At 33.3% G+C, this 23,336-nt stretch overlaps 1 protein-coding gene across 1 annotated transcript; it reads left to right on the top strand.

Annotated features, from left to right (window-relative positions):
* The first annotated feature begins 37 nt into the window (after window positions 1-37).
* Window positions 38-23,330, top strand: LOC137387389 (cilia- and flagella-associated protein 221-like). Its single transcript, XM_068073800.1, has 17 exons — window positions 38-177; window positions 482-765; window positions 1,908-2,008; window positions 3,081-3,184; window positions 3,910-4,069; window positions 4,266-4,398; window positions 4,986-5,128; window positions 6,226-6,370; window positions 8,334-8,423; window positions 9,434-9,529; window positions 10,907-11,018; window positions 11,482-11,789; window positions 13,392-13,619; window positions 14,869-15,021; window positions 15,248-15,432; window positions 18,456-18,575; window positions 22,735-23,330. The coding sequence occupies exons 1-17, from the start codon at window positions 78-80 to the stop codon at window positions 22,928-22,930; spliced, it is 2,658 nt and encodes an 885-aa protein (XP_067929901.1). The 5' UTR covers window positions 38-77; the 3' UTR covers window positions 22,931-23,330.
* Window positions 23,331-23,336: the final 6 nt, after the last annotated feature.

Raw genomic sequence — 23,336 nt, 5'->3', positions numbered from 1 at the left:
CTGACTTATTTACTTAAATGCTAGCAGTGCCACACATTTCGTTTTGAGTATATGATAAAATCGTTAAAAATTTAACCATGGCTGCGCCTAAAGCTGCTACGTTTCTTGAAACATTTCAGTTTGTAGACAACACTTCTGCTCCTAGGCCACCTGTACCAAATCATATACTTAGTTCCAGTAAGTGGCACGTGTTTACTATATTTTCATAAAATTAATGCCGACAACGCTTGAAAGTGCCTGCGTTATTATTTTTTAAAGATAATTTATTTAGAGTTTTGTATTGTTTAATAATTTTTCCGTGAAATCAATTTATACATCTGTCGATTTACTGGTACTGTTACAGTTTATGAACTTCATGCAACTTCTACCGTCACATTCTTCATCACATTAAATATGACACTACTGCGAAATTATTTTTTGCCATGGGCATCAAGATATCTGATCTATGTTACATTACTTTATAAAGCAATCTTTATTTTAGAGATATACGCCAAAGTACAACAAAATGCTGCTGTTAAGGCTACCCCATCTGTACTCAACTTTGAAGGCATTGAAGTTGGAAAGACTGTACATAAAGTTATCTCATTGTGCAATGTTGCACGAGAAGTTGTTAGGTTGCATATTATTCCTCCACAAACCAGTCAGTTCAGCATTAAATACACCAAATGTGAGAGACTCGTTCCTGGTATGACTATGAATTGCATTGTTGAATTTCATCCAGATGACTATAGATACTACTACGATGCAATCAGGATTCACTGCCCAGTAAGTACAGTTTAAAATTATTTATTACTTTTACGCTGACAGTTTCTTGCACCGTGAGAGATTGCCATGTGTAATAACTGCGTGCACAATTATTCTCAGATGTAGAAAGGTGGTTGACTATCTCAGATAGTAGCGCACTTGGTTTGGGCACATATTTTTCTTCTAGTACACTGGCAGTCCCGTGCGTCATTAAAGTTTGGCAGGTGTAATAAGTATGTCCACATTTATTCCATAGTATGGCAAGTTGGATGCATGGCATAGTGGTTAGTGCACCTGTCAGCGCAACTGGTGTTTCAGAGTTCAATTCCAGTGTGACGTGGTTTTTTGTTCCTCACACTAGCAAGCACTGCAAGCGTGCATATTTTATCGCTATAACTGGACACAAGACAGACCAACAAACACTTTGATCTATTAGATTAAGATTAAATGTGTTTACTATTTCCTAAACTAAATGCTATCTTTGCAGTATTAATTTAGTTGAATATGATGGCTGCACTGTTTACTTTATCGAAGGGTGTGTGCATAATTTTGTAAACCCAATGTTATGTTTGCACTATTTATTGCATCAAGTGCTATTTTTGCACTGTTCACTAAATCACTGTCATAAAAGTTTTATTCAATCAAGACAACTGGAATTTTCACAAGTTCCGATATTCATATAATTTGTTTAAGCCTCTCTTGGTGATTGCAATTTTCGACTATGTTAGGCCGATACTAATAAATATAACTTTTTACACTTTTTTGGATGCTGCAGGCTGACAAGTTTATGTTGCTTACTTGAAAATTGATTGATGAAGGTTGTTGTACAGTTGTAATAAATATAGGATTCAGCAGTGGTTCCAACCTTTTTCCAACGGCAGACCGGTCGACGCTTGACAATTTTCTGCGGAGTGGAAATAATAATCTTCACCATATTAATAAGAGTGTGTGTCCATTTATCCATGTAGCCACTGTAGACGCTACAGTATATTTGTAAATCAGCTTTTTAAATTTCAGCTACTTGTTAAAACTTGTCAAAACTAACAGAAGTTGTCTGCCTCTAGTAACATTTTTAAGAGATAAGTGTATGTTCATTCTGTAATACAATATATACCCGGCTTATAGGTAACTTGGCATTTACTTGTTTACTGTTACTCTGACAGGGTGAAGATAATCTGGTTATTCCAATACATGCCTACCCAATTATGGATACTTCAGAATTTCCTGCTCAACTCAAGTTTCCTCTAACCAATATAGGTCAAAGGTACGTTCTTTACATGCTACAAGCTTGCAGTGTGCTGAATTTGATTGTAAACAATTGTATGTATATGCATAGTTTTTTATTGACATTGGTAATCAACAAAACGATGTTATTATTACATGACAAAAAAAGTAAATGAAAGACAGAAATCAGGAATTATTGAGAGCATTGAACAAACATGTTTTGAGCGTTGATTGTCTGATAGCATTGCGGAGGAGTAAGGATAATGAATTCAAGGTTGTAGTAGCAGGAAGTTCATAAACTAGACCATGTGGTGGTGGATGCAGTATGCTGGTATCACGGAATAGAAAACTATGTTTGTTATATGTATGAAAGGTTCAATACAAATAATCTGGGCAGAGTTTACGAAGGATTTTGAATCCTGTAATACAAATAGAGAAATGAGTAAGTTTGGAATAAGGCAATATGTTCAAAGGTTTAGTGATGTGATTGATGAGAGTGTGGTAAGCTGGAATATGTGATCGGTAGTACACAAGTCTTTGTATAGATTTCTGCATAAGGAATATCATTTTATGCTATTGATATGGTAAGACAGGAAAATATATATTAACACCATTAATTGGATGACAATGTAAAAATTGAAAGTAAAACAACACTGCTGTTTTTTTGTTCATAAATTATCTGCATCGTCTAAAAAAACACGTTTGATGAAAGCTTTTTATTTTCCATATTCCATCATTCCCGTTTTAGCATCAGTTACACTTCGTTGCTAGGTCATCATTTGTTCAGTACAGTCATAACCTTGACAAATTGATGCAGAGACTCATAGTTTGTAGATGTTATAGTTTTGTTGGCTGAGGGAGTTTTGGTACCATTACACTACTTTCAAAATCTTAATACTGTACCGCTACTCAATATGAAATGAATATTTAAGAATACGTTACAGTCATAACCTTTATACTCTTTTGAACTAAAATATTTTATGTAAAGCTCATAGTCTGATTGACTCACTATGTCTTTTGTATCATTATGCGACAGTCAGAACCTTAATAAGTATTACAGTCAAAACCTTAATAAGTATTACAGTCAAAGCATTTTCAAATTCTTCTTACAGGAGAACTCACACATTCACACTGAGCTGTCGCGTGCCGGTGGACTTTGAGTTTCAACTTACCAAAGTGCAGGATGATGAAGCGTTTACAGTGACACCCTTACAAGGTTTGTCCTACTCATATCGCTAAACACTCTTTAACACTGAAAACAAGTTCTGTTGGCAGACTAACATCTGTTAAAGCTAAATGGATAGCAAGTTTTCATATAACAAGATTAAACAAACTTGCTTGTAGCTTTTTATATGGATTAATGTTGGCCTTTTGTTAGGAAACGAAAAGTGAAAGATTTAGAATGCCGTCGACTTATGGAGAAAACAGTTTTTATTGAGATTAGATATTGTTTAGCCTATATTCAATATTCATAACACTTTTTTATTTGTAAGTTGCTTTGGTTTAGTCATTTTATCTCTGAATAAATGCTTTATCTTTTTTCATGAAACACATATCGACCATCTATAACACAACCGTATTACTAGTTTAGTTTTTCAAGATAAAAACTACTCAATTCTTACAATTTACGCATTTTCACGTATTTGATCGACGTTAGATGATAGGCTGGAAGTGCAATCTCATTGCACATTGCATCAATTTACTAGTATGCTGGCTAGTAGTCATGTGTAATAATTATGCGCACAGTTGTTCCTAGATGTAGAAATTTGGTTTAGAGCAGTTGGGAGTGCGCCTAACTGCAAATTGGAATATTGAATCATGAACTCCATTTTATTTGCATCCATTTTAAAAAAAGACTCGTGCGCAACTGTGATAGCTAGGATCAAACTGTTTACACGTAGATCGCAGATTTATTCATATGGATTCAATATCTCTGCTCAGGGCTGGTGCCTGCCAATGGATTCATCACAGTCTTCATACACTACGAACCAATCAGCTATTCTACTTCCATTATGAGACTTCAGCTAGACGTCTCTCAATTCAACTCTAAGCCCATCACCTGCACAATCACAGGCTATTGTCAACCCGGGATTAATGCGGTGTAAGTAATTTCATAAAATTATCTCTCTTACAAGTGTATTGAAATATGTTTCTGGCTTATTTCCTGTTGTATATTCTCCGTCAGTTTACTCACGCGCTTTCATGGGCAGAATTTTAATTTGATATAACCAACCTGTACCCTTACATATGTAACAGACTGTCTGTGATAGTTCTATGAATGATTCTATTGGTTGTAGGAAAGATGTCTCCGAGGAATTGTCACAGAAAAGGGTTTCTTCTCCGTTAGAGCGGAGCAGACAGAAAAAGATGAGTAATCGTAAATCATCCAAAAGCCTTTCAAAAGAGCTAGCAGTTAAGGAGAAAAAGATTGTGAGTTGTCCTATCTTGTTTGTTAGTCCTCAGGTTGAAATAAGATGTAGGCTTACAAAAACTGAAATATTGAATCTTAGTATTTGCTAGTATTATATTATTAGTATTATATAATACATATGGAGGGCAAACGAAGAGCAAATATAGACAACATTCTTGTGGTTATCAGAACTCAGCCTTATCCATAACTTTATTCATATAAACTTATATCAGAGAGCATCTTGTATTAGCTAAGTGTGTATTATGCTAACTCGTATTATGTAGACTCGTGTCAATTTATACCATGTTGACTCATATAAACTTCTATCATACTAACTTTGTACCATGTTAACTCATATCATGTATCATGTTTTAATCACGTACCTATGAGCTTGTATCATATAAAATTGTACCAAGTTAATTGGGATTATGGGAACTAGTATTTTGTTCACAAGTATCATGTCAACTCATATCAGCTGCGTAGCTTGAATAGACATACCGGTACCTGCTTTGTTTATGCTGTACATGAGAAATTGCTTCTTGCTGAACCAGACCTTAGTATGAGTGGCTGCACGTGTAGTATGGCTACAAATAGCAGTGCTTCTCAGGTTGATGGCATTAGAATACCAGAGAGGATCGAGACTGTTCATCACGTTTCAAACATGCTCATTCAAACTCCTGGTAAGATGACACTCAAAGAGCTCATTGAGGCTGAAAAGTCTGTGAGTGGCAGGCAGATGAAGGAGAATAGGTGAGCCATAGACATAGAAACTTGGTTTGCAGTTACGCAACATATTCACTGCTTGATATGATTAGCTTCTAATTCTCTATTAAGATGTAGGTTAACTTGCAGCTGTGAGTTATTGTAATAGTAGGGAGTGTCTCATTTATGCTCGTTGAGAGAGCAACTCCCGAGATTTCTTTGTTCGGAGATATGCATATAAATGTGCAAGTAATAGAAGGTTAATTTTCAATAGGAAAAAAGCCATCCATGACTAACTGGAGTCACTTCATCAAATTGCAACTATTGTCAATTATTTTTTTAGATTTTTCAAATCTTATTTTTGTATTATATATGTAAATGCTTGTGTTATTCTTTTTTCTCCTTCATCATATACCTTTCGCTCTTGATTTCTTTTGCATATTTGTATGTTTTTATTATTTTTTATTCAAAATTGTGAGTTGTTCCAGGTGAAACCTTAAGTTCTTTTGATGAAAATTCCAAAACAATAGCAAGATATAAGTAAAAAGTGGTCAATTTGACTTACTGTGGGGCTTAAAATTTTGAAATATTTCTAGAGCAACTGATCTCCAATACTATGTGATTGTCTCTGATATAGATAATTAGCTGTGATCAAAGTTACAATTTTACTATTTGAGAAGAGGTTTGTAAAATAAATTAATAGGGAAGTTATTACCTGGTCACACAACACTTAAACTGTGCAGTTTTTAGAATGTTCAGGTAAATTTGATGAAATTTGAGAAAATTAATTAATTTGATTAATTTCTCAATATTGGTTACCGTAAAACCACTATTTGAACACCTTTGCACTCTATTTTTCACCTATTCCCTCCCTTATTATAGCGGCAGTCAAATAAAAGTGATGTTCAATTAGAGGTTTTTTCAGTAAATTGGAAAAAGAAACCGTTTTCAATATTTTATAAATAATAATGTAAAACTGTTTGTAATAATTATAATTGCGACTATTTAAAAACCGCTGCCTAAACTCCATAAGTAAGTGTTCCACAATCAAGTCTTAAATTTCCTTCCTATGGCTGTCTATAGGGAGAACTCTCTTCAATTACCACTTGTGATCCACTATTAATGACCTTTCTCCTGTTCTGCAGGTTTGAGCAGGCAGTACGGAAGAATGTATATGAGGAGAGACAGAATCAGCTAAGGTGGCAGGTGAAACTTGGTGAAACAGCCATGACAGCACAGGACAGATCTAAGATCTTGGGCGAGAGAGAACATGCTTGGTCTAATTACAAGGTTGCTGTTACAGTTTGCTCTTTAGGGTTTTAATAATTGAGATCGTCTGCAAATCATCAGAAATTGTACAATCAAGGCTGAGAAGTAACTGAAAAATATGAAGCAGTTGCGATATATTATGTACTTTTACTATTACATAATATAAGGCAATAATAATCTTATGTAAATGTATTTTTTGCGATTATTTGAAATTATTATATTATAGTGAAAAATATTTATTATAATATTATATTATAATATTGTAATAAACATTATTATGTTATATTATATATTATAATATTATTATAATATATTAATTATATATTATAATAATATTATTGTATTATAGTTATATTATGTGTGCCTTGTTTATGCTGTGTAAATATTAGCAACTGTACAGATGAAGTTTACATTGTCCGTGTGTTTGTACGAGCATACCAACATTAAAACAGGAAGCACGACTATTGATGTACTTTTGGAAGATCGCTGGGCACATCTTGTCCTTCTGGGTGTTTTAACTGTGATAAAGGTTTGTCGATTTTAATCTTCAACCACTTTGGCAGTCAGATCACCTAAAAGATTCCCTCATAATCTAAAATTATAGATAAGTATAAAATATGTATCATTATCTCATCAAATATCTATTCTTTCTGATAAATTCCACTAGAACTTGATGTGATCACATCTTTGAAAGCTGAAATGATGTACGATCTACAACCAATCAGCTTAACACATTGTGATGACATCATCAGATGAGAATAACTGTGTTGTACCTTATCAACCGTCTCAAATCTACAACTTCAGTTTGAATATGTTCTACAAGCAGACTGTATGCCTGCAATAACTTAAAACACTACATGTTTCTTAGGTGTCAGATTTTAGAGGCGAATATTTCATGATACATTGTATAAATGGTTTGGGATCAGTTGATTCTCTTGTAGAAGTTTTACAATAAAATATTTTTATTGAGAAGGTTTATCATGAAGAAATTAACAAGCTTTCAGATGTTTTATATATGTAAAAGGTAGAAAATATGAACACTGCAACTTACTGTAGTTTGAACAGGGCCACCTATTTAGAGCAATAAAATAGAACTAAAAAAACCAAATAACATGGTGGTAACATCATTTGAGAATCTAGTTTACTTGTAGTTTGCTGATGTTTATCTGGCCAGTGATAAATCAAATCAGAAACTTGTACACCAAGGCTATATAAGGGAGTTGGGAAAATATTTACTCCTTTACAATCATGATGAATTTTTTTGAAAAAAACAAGGTGATACTTGCAGTTTTGGTGAATGTTGACAACGGAAGGTGTTAGCTTCAGTCTTGTTATAAAGCTGAAGATACTGAACTTAGATATCCCATTATAAAGATTGATAAGCATCATCTTTTTTAGATAATAAGTGATTAAACAATTTTCCATAAACAAAAATTATATTTGACATATTACATAATTTTTTTTATATTTATACTAGCGGAATGTCCGGTGTTGCACAGTTATTAAAATCGGCTTATAAACAGTAGCAGGTAATTTAGTTACCTGCCACTTGCCATTAGGCTAGTACATGGCCAATGGATAATTTGAGTAAGCTAGTATCCATATTGCTAAACTTACTAATAAGAGCCGTGAGAGCAAGCTTTAATGATGTTGCGTCGTAACGTAATACAGAGTTGCTATGCGTATTTTAACCTAGATAACTACTCATACTGCCCAATGAATCTATTGTTTCTTGCGTAGCTCAATTGGTTAGCTTATTGCCTGGTGAAAGGGAGCTTCGGAGATCAATCTTCTGTGATCTGTGATACGGATTTTTCATTCCCGAATTTTAATAGCTACAGCTGGACAGATCAAATCGCAGAAAGACAGACACTGAGATATATATATATATATGTATATATATATATATGTATATATATAATGATAGTATTCATAATATATAAAACATTCATTTATTTAGTAACGCTTTGGAATACTTGTTTAGGAATTACGGGGGGATCCGACTCCAGCTGATGAAAAACAGAGAACAGAAACAGATTCAGCATGGAGAAGAACTATCCGGCATTCAACCCAAGTATGATTTACCTTGTGTACACCTAGTAGCCTATATTAAATAATACTTGTATCTAATCATTTCTATATGAATATAAAGCTATCTGCTAATCTTTATCTTTAGTATTTACAAGTGCATTTTGTTATGAGAATATTCAGTAGGGTTATTCTATGATGGAACCAATTACATTTATCTGTCTATGCATTACCTATGTGTAAGTCATGCCATGGTGAACCCATCTGCAGTGCTTATTGACCTTTCCTAGTTTTGAGGCTAAGTTTTCAATAGACTTTACAACTAGCTTTGCAAGCCAAATATTTAACTTTCTAAAGACTACCATGAAGTTGTTCATATTATTTGTTGTCACTGTAGGCTATCCAAGTTGAAATAATAATATACTAGTTTTATTCATTGTTTGCTATCATATTTTAGCTTATTTGATCCCTAGTTTTCATTGTAAATTTCTTCTTCAATACAATATGTTTTTTAAATATTTTATACCATGAATAAAACAGATTTTTTATTTATGATTTATTACTATTTACAAATTTATCGCTCTTTAACAATAATTACTTGAGATTTGCTTACAACTTCTTTGTCAACATATAGGCTGAAAAATCAGCACTATATTTCGATTAAATATAAATAGAATATATAATCGATTTTTTTGATTTTATATTCTATTTGTATTATATTCAAATAATATTATAATTTATTATAATAATATGGTATATTATTATACTCAAATAATAGTATTAATGATGTAATTTTATTATTTGAATATAATATAATATATTATATTAAAATTATATTCAGATTATTATTTCTATTTACTTGTAAGCAGCAGTTGTTTTATAGCAAATATTTATAACAAGAATAAGTTGGGTTGATTCATTTTCTGATACTTTAGAGATGTGCAATATTTTCAGTCTTTCTTTCTGGCTAATAATCTCTGTAACAAGTTTAAGTGGAAGCCAGTTCATGTATCATAACCTACTAAACTATCATTGACTATTTTGGATGTTCTGTAGTTGGCTGAGGAAGGAGTCCAGTTTGATCTCTACAGTAACAACCCCTGGTCTACTAGGCATAATGCTACAGATAGATTCACTCAAGCAGCCAGGAAGGTCCGATTATAATTGACTAGCTAGAGCTTGTAGATTTGATTCTGTGATACTGATAATCTTGATTGAGTACCTGTGAGTGTAGGTTTAAGCACCTTTTACCTGTAGATGTAATTTTGAACATTTAGTACCTGTATATGTAGGTTGGAGTGTCTATAGATACAGGTTTGAGCACCTAATATCATTAATTAAGATTACGTGGTACTTATAATTGTGGGTTTGAGTACTACTGGATATAAGTTTGAGGTCCTAGTATTTGTCACTATACATTTGACTACTTCATACCTTATACCTATTACGATTAGATATGAGCTTTCAATATGATGGATATAAGTTTGATTATCTAGAACAAGTAGATATGAGTTTGATTACCTGTAACTGTAGATATCTCTGAGTATATATAGATCTTTTTTCTCTGCTGACAGCTAATAATGTTGTTACAAAGTGATTATATACATGTAACTAGTCAAATGTCTGGCGTTGCACGGGTGAATAATGAATAATATAATAATTAGCTAATGAACTTGAGTAACCCACCTGGAAAGCTAGATCTTTACTAAAATAATACTGTTGTTTTGGGCCAGCTTAACAATCCTTACGCTTAACCCCAAGCAAGTGCTTTAAACATAAGTATCTTAACCAATATAATGACTATTTACCCAATACATACACGGATTCAGCATAGCTTAATGGCTACGTTTGCTGCTTCTAGATCTGGAGGTCCTCGGATCAAATCTGGTACCGTCTGGATTTTTATTGCTAGGATTTAATTGCTATAACACAGGGTTTAACATAAGTATATAGATATTTTTTTCTCTTTTGATAGCTAATAATTATGTTAGCAAGTGGTTATATACATGACTAGCTGCGCCACCCGGCGTTGCCCGTGTAATAGAAGAATCTTTGGACAGAAAATTGATTTGTATTTAACGTATAACAACATTTGCCATTCTAACTTTCAAACTACATATCATGAGAGAAGTGTGTCGTGTTGTTGAAATAAATTAAGAGAAAAATAAAAACAACTGTAAAGGTTTTAAAACTTTGTCAAACAACTGCACCTTTTAAGCTAGTAGCCTGGCATTTTGCCAATGGAAAACTCCACTAAGCTAGTTAATAAGGTTAGGCTTCCAATGAAGGTAAGCCATGACTTACCATTCTGCATTGTTGTCTGCATTGTTGTCCAGCTCAGCTGTTCTAATAATAGCCGGAAAACCAACAGACAGACATACAACATACAGACGGACTTTGAGAAATATATATATATAGATTATTATGTGTAAGATGCATATATGGTTAATAGCTTTCATTTCTGTCCATTAATTTTATGTCAAGGATAGATTGCAGTCTAATTTCTTAGTGTTCATTGATGTCTTTTAGATTATACTGAGAAACCGGGCTACAAAAAATCTTCGCCAATTGAATGGGTTTCTTAAGAACTGGAACAAGAAGCAGGAGCTGCTGAGTGGGGATGGCAATATGGGCGACAGTGGTAAACACGCTGTGAAACGAGTGCCATTTATAGGTTATTATACTAACATGCTTACTAGCTGCACTCTAGCCGCGCCACAATGCACGATAGTTAGTAACACGATTGCACGAGTAGAGAATGACCTTGAACTTTTAGAAAGTGTCATGCACAGCTGAACTTTTAGTTGGTAATCTGGTTTTTGTAGTAATTTAAAACTGATAGTGTGTTCTAATGCTCTGCTTTGAAATGGCTTCGAGTTGTTGATGAGAGGAATGCTGAACTCGCTGCTGGTGACCTTGAACTAATGGTTGATAACGCTGAGTCGATTGAGCGTAACCTTCAACTGACCTTTAGCATGGGGATAGTGCCATGGCATGAGCGAGAGCCACACCTTGTGTTATAGACAAATAGATATAGTTTACATACATGGACAGTATATTTTTATCATTATTCTGAGCTGGAGTTGTTTTCTCATACACTGCAGATGCCGAAGATGAGGAGGCAGCTGATCCATTAGCTAATAAACTTCGCCCACGACTATCGTCAGCCAAAGTGGTGCATGCAAAATATCCTTTCTTTGTACCTCCTAACAAGAAGGATGAAATGGCTCCAGACGCCCTCAATGAAGTTGTTACTTATGAAACTGATGTCGACCTCGTTATGAAAACACCTTTCTTTAGTCTGCAAGTACCTGCGCAGTCTAAACTATTGGGCTATAACAATCATGAGATTCACTTAGGCTATGACTACGTCGAACCGGTGCTAGCAAGAACTCTACGAACTGGAGCTAAGGTACTTGATAATGTTAAGTTAACATTAAGTGCTGTTAAGTTTTAACTAACAAATTTTACCTTCTGTCAGTTGCCTGTAAATAGAAACAGCAATTCTATTAAACTAAGATAATTAAGCAATTATGTGTTCTGACTGTTAATAATATGTTAACATTTGTTAAGAAATTTTATCTCAAAAGCTTACAATGCTTTCAATTGTTAACAATTGTTAATGATTTGTTGTTGTTGACAACTGTTAACAGTAATTTAACAGCTGTTAATGTTACAGTATGTTAACAATCATTTACAAACGTTAACAATAAGTTAAAATTTGTTAAACATTGGTCAACGATTGTTAACATACTGTTAACAATTACGTTCACTAACATTTTTAACCAAAAATTGATTTGGTACTTTTTTATAATAAATTCCAGGTTTAGATGCGCAAATGACCGAATCATATCGTATATCGTTACGAGTCTCAGGATGTACCTAGATTGTCTGACACGCAGAAACACGTAAATTTGTTCTAACTTTACTAAACTGAGTTTAGAATAAATTCGCGCACTTTCTATTAGCTGTCGAGAATGAAATTTTATATACTATGCAGTCTCCCATTTACCATTGTCGCTATTAGATCTTTTGTTGAATATCAATTTTACACGTGTAAGTTTTAGGGATCATATTATCAAGTCAAGTGGTTATGAATTTAAACAACAATTTCATGTCATGATGAAATCTATCTCTTATATTTACACTTTTTAAACACAGTCGTAATATTTTAATACTGCTAAATCAAGCAAATAATATATTTGTTGAGCGCCGGATGGGCCAGTAGGCTTGATACTGCAGACATTATTCTAGCTCAAATTCTATGGACCTTTGTGATGGTACCAGGGAGATACATGCTATAAAATACAACAAAAGTAAAATTGACCAATCAAAATATATAATTCTGTAGCTATTTTGTTAATTGGTTAATAATGCCTAGTTTCCTACTACAGTAAATTTTGTAATAAGTCTTTACATACATGTATGATCAAAGAGATAAGGAAATATTTGTGTTGTGGCTGATGATCCTATGAGTTGAACAAGATTACAAAGTCTTTGCCTTATGAATGTAAACCTCTCATTTTAGCTACCCCAAATTGATAAGCGAACTTTGTTTGGAGCGAATTGTGTATCACAGCTAAATTGACTTTTTAAAAATGACAATTGTCGAAGTACAATTATGTACATACAATAGTTGGTAATTCTAGTAGATACACTTGTCAGCATTATATCAACCTGTTATATTTAAATCGCCGCTAATGGGTTTATCTTTTCTATTTACTTTCCTTATTTTTTTTTGCAGCTAAATTGAATTTTTAAAAATAAAAAATTTTTTAAGATAAGAAAATTGAATTTTTTTTTAATTTTCAAAAAACTAAAATTTTTTTTAAGATGTTTCAAAAATAAACTTTTAAAGTATATTTTATATAGTTAGTATATCTAGTAGCTATACTTGTCAAGATGATATTAACCTGTAATCTTTACCTCTCTGCTAGTGGGTTTATTTTTCTTGCTGCAATAGTGCTTACCGATTCAATGCATTTGACTCTGTGACTCCTTTTCATTTGTCTAGGAGGAAATAATAAACTTGGTGAAGGCCCACGAGGCAGCAGCTACAAGAGATGAAGTCATACAAGATATGGCTGCCAATACTGTCACTCAGGCTAGCGGCAGCAAGGTACCAGAGCTGCGGATAGAGGACTTGGAGAAACACGAGATGGAAGATAATGTTGCATGTGTAAATCTTTCACCTCCTGATGCCATGTTCAAGCCTATTGACTATCCTCCTCTGCATATATTTGTAAGTAATATCTATACAGCGGTGTGCGAAATAAACTGGACTCTTTGGATAGAAAACTTTAAAAATTTCACTTTTTAGTTTAATTAATTTGATTTTAAATATGTAAAGCAAACGGCTGGGAAATTGTGTTTTTAATTATTATGGTGGCTAAAATTTGAAAATTTCATTTTTTAATGTTGAAAGATAATAATCTGTACAGATTTGATTATATGGCCAGATATATTATTAATAGTTTATTTCAAATCTTATACAGTATATGACTTGAAACAAGCGATTAATAATATATGTGGGCCTATGGCCATGCCTGTACAGATTGCTATCTTTAAACATTAAATAGTGAAATGCTCAGAATGTAGCTAACATAATCATTTACCAACATAATTTTGGTTTACATGTTTAAAATTAGGATAAGATGAGGATTAATTTATGGCTATTCAAATTTATTTATGACTAAATTCACAGGGAGTAACAATGTAACATTGTAACAATTATATTCGAAAGTAATACACAAGATACCAGGCTTAGTGCATGTTTATTTTGTGTTTATGACATGAACTAGAGCCTCATGATTTCTAAAAAGTGCCAGACGATTCAATTCGATATTGCCAACTCGCGATATCGAATCGCGATATATCGTAAATTGTTCATTTTAGATGATTCGAGATGCATCACGATAATATTAATCTGAGAAAACACTTGTAAATCTTTGCTAATACTTTTTGGTATATTTTAACTTAAAAAAAACTGTTTTGTGTTTGTGAGAATTAGAAACAAGTATTTCATGAATGCTCGTGGATTGAAGGTCATGGAGGGCGTATTATAAGACTAAAGAGCCCGGGCAGTTTAGTTTGAGTATCACTCACTCAGATAATCATCAGGTGTGAAATAAATTGCCATTAGACTATTATATCGTTTATGCGGTTGGCGACATCTTCTTAAATGGTGGCATTTTTCAATTAATCTACCTTTTAAATGAAGTTTTTTAAATTAATCAAAAAATAACTGGTGTTGCTTATACCACACTGTATATTTGTAACTCAAAAACAGCTGTCAAAGTTTAGGGTGCGATCAGTACATGATGCCGGTTTATCCACGAGGATTTACAATATACATGTACTACAAATATTGTTTTCATGTTCGTTTTTTATTCTATTTTGTAATTTTTGCAATAATTTACAATTTTAATGAATCAATAATCAATGCCAATGTATCATTTACATGAGTAGCTTTTCAAACGTTTATGTTGAAGAATGCGACTCCAGGCCTACAAGTATTTCAATCACCTGCGCCGTACGGAGAAGTGGATACAGACTACCACCTTTGCCCTCTGCCCAAATACACTGTGCATGCAGCTGACTTTTCCCAAAACAAAGCTACTCAGAAACAGTACCTTGAGCGAGAGGCATGTATAAACATAACTTGACCCCATGAAATGCTCGTTGTCAATTCAGTGAATGTGACAAGAGGGATTTATTAACACTTTCTAAAGTAACAGACACCTATATACCTGAATGTTGTTGATAAACATGATCAAGTAACTGAATATTAGTAACAGATCTGAATATTCTTACATATATGCTATATCTTGTTCATTGTTTCTCAAGATGAATGTTTAATGGACTTTTTAGGATGTAATCAAAGGTACGATGCTTTGGAAGAAGTTCCCCTCTCAAGGTCTCACATCACTGGCTAACACTCCCACGCTGAGTAATGTCTGGGTACCAAGATGGACTGAGCCCTTCAGTGAAAATCTGCTGCCTCTTGAAGTGCCGAGTCTTCAGTCAGAACTTGCCAAGGAAGACATTCTTGAATAGTGAGTTTAAAATCTTTAAATACTCTCTCATCAACTCTCTCACATAATTTGATCTCTAAATCTATCTATATTATAGTGAGTTTAAAGTCGTTGAATACTCGCTCATCAACTCTCTCACATAATTTGATCTCTAAGTCTATCTATATTATAGTGAGTTTAAAATCTTTGAATACTCGCTCATCAACTCTCTCACATAATTTGATCTCTAAGTCTATCTATATTATAGTGAGTTTAAAATCTTTAAATACTCTCTCATCAACTCTCTCACATAATTTGATCTCTAAGTCTATCTATATTGTAGTGAGTTTAAAGTCTTTGAATACTCACTCATCAACTCTCTCACATAATTTGATCTCTAAGTCTATCTATATTATAGTGAGTTTAAAGTCTTTGAATACTCACTCATCAACTCTCTCAGATAATTTGATCTCTAAGTCTATTTATATTATAGTAAGTTTAAAGTCTTTGAATACTCACCCATCAACTCTTTCAGATAATTTGATCTCTAAGTCTATTTATATTATAGTAAGTTTAAAGTCTTTGAATACTTACTCACCAACTCTCTCACATAATTTGATCTCTAAGTCTATCTATATTGTAGTGAGTTTAAAGTCTTTGAATACTCACTCATCAACTCTCTCACATAATTTGATCTCTAAGTCTATCTATATTATAGTGAGTTTAAAGTCTTTGAATACTCACCCATCAACTCTCTCACATAATTTGATCTCTAAGTCTATCTATATTATAGTAAGTTTAAAGTCTTTGAATACTCACCCATCAACTCTCTCACATAATTTGATCTCTAAGTCTATCTATATTGTAGTGAGTTTAAAGTCTTTGAATACTCACTCATCAACTCTCTCACATAATTTGATCTCTAAGTCTATCTATATTATAGTGAGTTTAAAGTCTTTGAATACTCACTCATCAACTCTCTCACATAATTTGATCTCTAAGTCTATTTATATTATAGTAAGTTTAAAGTCTTTGAATACTCACCCATCAACTCTCTCAGATAATTTGATCTCTAAGTCTATTTATATTATAGTAAGTTTAAAGTCTTTGAATACTCACCCATCAACTCTTTCAGATAATTTGATCTCTAAGTCTATTTATATTATAGTAAGTTTAAAGTCTTTGAATACTCACCCATCAACTCTTTCAGATAATTTGATCTCTAAGTCTATCTATATTATAGTGAGTTCAAAGTCTTTGAATACTCAATCATCAACTCTCTCACATAATTTGATCTCTAAGTCTATCTATATTATAGTGAGTTTAAAGTCTTTGAATACTCACTCATCAACTCTCTCACATAATTTGATCTCTAAGTCTATTTATATTATAGTAAGTTTAAAGTCTTTGAATACTTACTCATCAACTCTCTCACATAATTTGATCTCTAAGTCTATTTATATTATAGTAAGTTTAAAGTCTTTGAATACTCACCCATCAACTCTCTCAGATAATTTGATCTCTAAGTCTATTTATATTATAGTAAGTTTAAAGTCTTTGAATACTCACCCATCAACTCTTTCAGATAATTTGATCTCTAAGTCTATTTATATTATAGTAAGTTTAAAGTCTTTGAATACTCACCCATCAACTCTCTCAGATAATTTGATCTCTAAGTCTATTTATATTATAGTAAGTTTAAAGTCTTTGAATACTCACCCATCAACTCTTTCAGATAATTTGATCTCTAAGTCTATTTATATTATAGTAAGTTTAAAGTCTTTGAATACTTACTCACCAACTCTCTCACATAATTTGATCTCTAAGTCTATCTATATTATAGTAAGTTTAAAGTCTTTGAATACTCACCCATCAACTCTTTCAGATAATTTGATCTCTAAGTCTATCTATATTATAGTGAGTTTAAAGTCTTTTAATACTTACTCATCAACTCTCTCACATAATTTGATCTCTAAGTCTATCTATATTATAGTAAGTTTAAAGTCTTTGAATACTCACCCATCAACTCTCTCAGATAATTTGATCTCTAAGTCTATCTATGCTATAGTAAGTTTAAAGTCTTTGAATACTCACCCATCAACTCTCTCAGATAATTTGATCTCTAAGTCTATCTATGCTATAGTAAGTTTAAAGTCTTTGAATACTCACCCATCAACTCTCTCAGATAATTTGATCTCTAAGTCTATCTATGCTATAGTGAGTTTAAAGTCTTTGAATACTCGCCCATCAACTCTCTCACATAATTTGATCTCTAAGTCTATTTATATTATAGTAAGTTTAAAGTCTTTGAATACTTACTCACCAACTCTCTCACATAATTTGATCTCTAAGTCTATTTATATTATAGTAAGTTTAAAGTCTTTTAATACTTACTCATCAACTCTCTCACATAATTTGATCTCTAAGTCTATCTATATTATAGTGAGTTTAAAGTCTTTTAATACTTACTCATCAACTCTCTCACATAATTTGATCTCTAAGTCTATCTATATTATAGTAAGTTTAAAGTCTTTGAATACTCACCCATCAACTCTCTCAGATAATTTGATCTCTAAGTCTATCTATGCTATAGTGAGTTTAAAGTCTTTGAATACTCGCCCATCAACTCTCTCACATAATTTGATCTCTAAGTCTATCTATATTATAGTGAGTTTAAAGTCGTTGAATACTCGCTCATCAACTCTCTCAGATAATTTGATATCTAAGTCTATCTATATTATAGTGAGTTTAAAGTCTTTGAATACTCACTCATCAACTCTCTCAGATAATTTGATCTCTAAGTCTATCTATATTATAAATTTTACAAGCTGAAGTAAAGATTAAAGACCAGTTATCAAATTTTACGTATGATTTTATATACGACCGAAATAAATGCTTCATATTTGTATACGAAGCATTGAGTTTCTGACCACAATTTATAGCAGGAATACATCTTACAGTATTTCCTGATATTTTCATTTATCTATGCCTGATAATAGTTGCAAAGTCTGAGTTATTGTCTGGCAAGGCTGGTTATTGTCATTGTATTTACAATTATTATTTAGCGGTGATTCAAATGAAGGAGAGGAAGGCATAGAATTAACACCAGAGATGGTTATGGCACAATTTGACATGTTACCTGTCAACACTCAATCTAGTCTGACAGATGACAAACAAGCTAGCAGGTGTGTACACATTCATATTGGTTTTGGAGTGATAACTTTGTGGGTTGTTTGTTGCCTTGTACGGTTCTAAGGTATTGTTGGCATAAATGTTATATACCAATGGTAAGTAATCTGCGACATCGGAGCCGCATTTGGCCCTTTCATCCCCTCGCTGCAGCCTTTTTGTCCCCTCGCTGCGGCTCCCTTTGACATTGGAGTTTTTCCTTTTTCCTTTTTTACCATGTGCCAAGTAATTCTTGAAAAATCTAAAAGTTTTATCACTATATCTTATCATATAATTTAGAAAATTGTAATTATGGTGATAAATCAAACATTATCAGTTATGCGTCATTATTTATGTTATATTATTATTAGTATCTTATCACATGATTGTCACATGGCTTTACATTTAACATAAAAGTACGAAAAAACGTACTACGGAATTTGCTCGGACGGCCAAATCGCTACGAGATACATTCTGATATTATGTCAACAAACCTACTGACAAACAATAACGCTAATACAGGTAGTACACTTTCTAACAATTTATACGCCAAGAAAACTGCCAAAATTATTTTATTGTTCTTTGCAAAAATGCAATTTTGTTTTCTCAGCTGTTAAATCATTATACATACCACACATTTTCGGTTTATAATGTAAACATGGTATAAAAGCATTAAAAGCTAAACAAAAACGTTACATGTAGTATTCATTTTTGATTAATTTAAAATATCAGGGGGTTTGTGGCTCCCACTGCGTTTTTTCTTGCGCAAAACGGATCCAAATGGCTCTTTGAGTGGGAAAGGTTGCTGACCCCTGTTATATACGGAAAATGGATAGTACCAGGTATTGCTTGGCTTGGTAAATTGGAAGGTCTAAGTTGTCATTGTATTGTAATAAAATTGTAATGCCCGATCAACAAGTTATATATTTAATTTTAAGAAATTAAATTATTCTTGGCCAGTTACTTTCACATGATTTTAATTATACTGTAGCAACCATTCCTTTTTATCGATAGATATAGTTTTAGTAAAATATAAGTGTAATTGGATGTATTAGTAGTATCTTCTCTAAAGTTTCTCATATCTAAGTATTTATTTCAAGTCAGATATTGTGTTTGATAATAGATTGGTTCTGAGATTGTATTGTTACCATGGGCCATTCACGTTCAGAGTATAAGCATGCTGTATTTATGAAGACTTCAACTCCGAGTACATGATGACATGACAACTTAGAGTACATGATGACATGACAACTCTGAGTACATGATGGCATGACAACTCCGAGTACATGATGACATGACAACTCCGAGTACATGATGACATGACAACTTCGAGTACATGATGACATGACAACTCCGAGTACATGATGACATGACAACTCCGAGTACATGATGACATGACAACTCCGAGTACATGATGACATGACAACTCCGAGTACATGATGACATGACAACTCCGAGTACATGATGACATGACAACTCCCAGTATATGATGATATAGAATTCGACTTGCTAATTATGTTTTCCTTTCATTTGAGGTTTATTTACAATTAGATGAGTGCCTTGCGTTGCACAGGTAATAAAAATTCTAATACCTACTACGTTACCTTTACACTACACCACTTGCAACTGTTTATAAGCTGTTTTTATTTTCCGTGCAACCTCGGACATCTACCCAGTGAGTCCACAAGGTCAGCTAGTAATCATTATGTGAGACACAACGTCACTATGCATATTTTAAGTGATGTAATGAATATCTTCACTATTACTAATCGCTATGCTGAGTTACACATGTAGTCTAATGGGTAAATTTGCCATCTCAGAACAGGAAATGCCGAGTTGAAATCCAGGATGATTTTCGTTCCTAAAACTTTATCGCTATAACTTGACAGACGAACGACGACAGAAAGACACTGAGGTTTACATATATATAGGTTAGAGGGTATAGTTATATAGTATAACCTATATACAGCTATACTTTATGTAATTTAAATATATATACATGTATACTAGTTGAAAGCGCGGTGTTGCACAGTTAATGAAGAAGGATTTTGCACAGAAAATTTACTTGTAATCAACATATACAACGTTTACCAATCTAACTTTTAAACGAAGGTGTTTGTTTATTTCTGTGTACCGTGTTTATTTCTGTGTACCGTGTTTATTTCTGTGCAATTCATACTGTACCGGCTGCAGTGCCTCCTACAGATCTACACTGATTGCAATAGTCTTGTTGGCTATGTGAGTTTAAGCATTTTTCTCCAGGTATGGGCAAGTATTTTTTTTCTGGTATGGCTTCAAATACCTATAATGGCTAGCTGCAGTATTAAGCGTGAAGCCATAAAAAGCTGGCAGATGCAATAAGCATGTGCACAATCTATGCCATAGTATAGCCTGTTGAACAGCCTACTGTATTGGATAAATGCCAGTCTACAAAACTAGAAATTCTAAATGTAAATCTAGTGTTCAGTGGATTTGTCATTTCTAAAACTTTACACTGGACACTCGTAGAGACAGATAGAATACGGACAAACGCCAAGATGTATAGATATATATTATGTATAATTATATATAATATATAATAAATATATAATGATATTATAACTGAAATTATATATTAATTAATTATAATAGGATTTATTATATTATAGTATTTTAATTAAATAAAAATTATATATAGTTTATATGTAATACTATATATACTATTAAATTATATACAATATTACATATTAAGTAATATTATATTTCTGCGAAATGGGTTGGTTTTCTCAGCGCTACCGCTGAAAATATTATTACTATCATTTTTCTACTCATTTGACTTGCTTTAGCGTATTCTCAGATATTGAGTTGTGGTAGCCTCAGCTCCAATTGATTAGCTGCCCCATCCGACAAAGCAATCGAAGTTTAAAAAATCCTGTGCTAAAAGTCCCTAAGCTAAATTTTAAAAATATGAGTCAAAAAACGTAAACATCATTTTAGACATTAAAAAATTAATTCTCAGTACAACTTTATTGCCTTGTTCAAAAATCTCAAACTCAATAAATTCATTAATGTCCGCATGAAAAGTCAACTTTGTCACATCTAAAATGGTGTTTAAAGGTTATAACTTACCTTTTTTAAAAATACAGCTTTAATACATTTAACTTTACAACGTGTAAGTACTTTGACTATTCTACCCTTTGTTTAATTCTACAAACCAAACTGGCAGCTGATGTCTGTCTGTAATTTGCTGTTTGGTGGCCACGCTTTCAAGCGCAAAGTCATTGACAGAAAACCTTTTCTTATTGGAAAAAATAGAGTAATCCAATAATCAAACAGTTTACTGCTCTATTCCAATTTACAGGTAGCTTTTATTTCAACTGACTTAAAGTCTCATGAAGGTATAAAAGAAAACAATAAAATTGGAAGAAGTTCTCATTATCACACATAATTCTATTGCTTCCTTTGACCAGTACCATAAAATCTCTCTGTGAGCAGTTCACCAATGTGAGTGCGGTGTCAATTGAGACTATGGTAGTTTCGAGGAGCTCAAACATTGGCTCTGTGATCCCTTGCCTCCTGTCTAAGGCAAGGGAGCCTTGACAACTGGAGGCATACCCTGGTGCAGAGATCAATTTATGGTTGGATGTCCATCTAGTCACCACAAGTGAACTTTTTTGGGAATCTAAGCACAGCTTGTTGTGTTCAGGTCAGGGTTTTTAGACCACTAGGTCTCAGCTGTTCATCTGGCTTACTACAGACTTAAGCCTGGTTTCCATATCGGCTGCAAGATCCCGGCGGTAATCTTGCGCAGCAAAACACTTGTGACGCTAGGCTCGGCGACTTCTGTTCACATAAAGCTGCATCACTAATAATCGCATAAAAAATGTTCGCTCACCATGCCGTTTCGAAAATGCTCACCTTCACCTGTACAGTGCATTTCGAGACGGTTTTGCCTGCGGCTCTTCACGAAAGTTGGACAGTGCTGAACTCTTGCGTTGACCGCCGGCAACTACCGGTGGTACCTGGCGGTACCCGGCGTGTAGGTTCACATTTCCCTGCTGATAGCCCTGCGGTGCTGTCGCCGGTGCTTGCAGTGTATATGAAAACCAGACTTAATTACTTAATTGGTGAGGACTTCAAAACAAGCATTCAGCTAACTCTCTGCTTGTTATATGATTCAGTTCTGCCTATTTTTAGTGACACGTTCCCTCACGGCACCAAGCTTCCTTCTACTAACCTACCAGTATCAACCTCGGGTCCAGTGCCACGACAGCAGAGAGAAAGGGAACTCGACCAGTTTTTGTCTAAGAGATCAAACCGCCTTGGTCAGAGAATTTCTGCCAAGATGGCCCAACTCAACAGCATTACCAGAGATGATTTGATATTTGAGTGAGAATAATTCTGAGCGACATTCATAATGTGGCTTTCCAGTGTTGAGAGCACAACTCCTCACACAATCATGAGGTGTTAAGAGTACAACTCCTCGTACACTCAATGATAATTGTTACTGTTTTGATGCAAAACTGGTAATAATAGATAAACACTAAAGGCATGACAACTTATCGTGTGTACGAATGTCATACTGACTAATGATAAAATAACTTCAGATGATCATAGTTGTTACTCGTTTAACGTTGGTTCAGTACATCTCATGTGTATAGATGAAACAATAGCAATTGACACATACTTTACGAAATACGCTTTCAATGGTCTGCCGTTTTTGGCTTTTCTTTATGCTGGACAAGTTTTCTTATTGTCTTCAACTAAATTTTCCTATTATATATTTATTACTTCTCCCT

The sequence above is a fragment of the Watersipora subatra genome, chromosome 2, assembly GCF_963576615.1.
Source record: "Watersipora subatra chromosome 2, tzWatSuba1.1, whole genome shotgun sequence".
Taxonomy (NCBI): domain Eukaryota; kingdom Metazoa; phylum Bryozoa; class Gymnolaemata; order Cheilostomatida; family Watersiporidae; genus Watersipora; species Watersipora subatra.
Note: the sequence above shows the minus strand (reverse complement) of the source record. Positions and strands in the feature narration are given on the sequence as shown.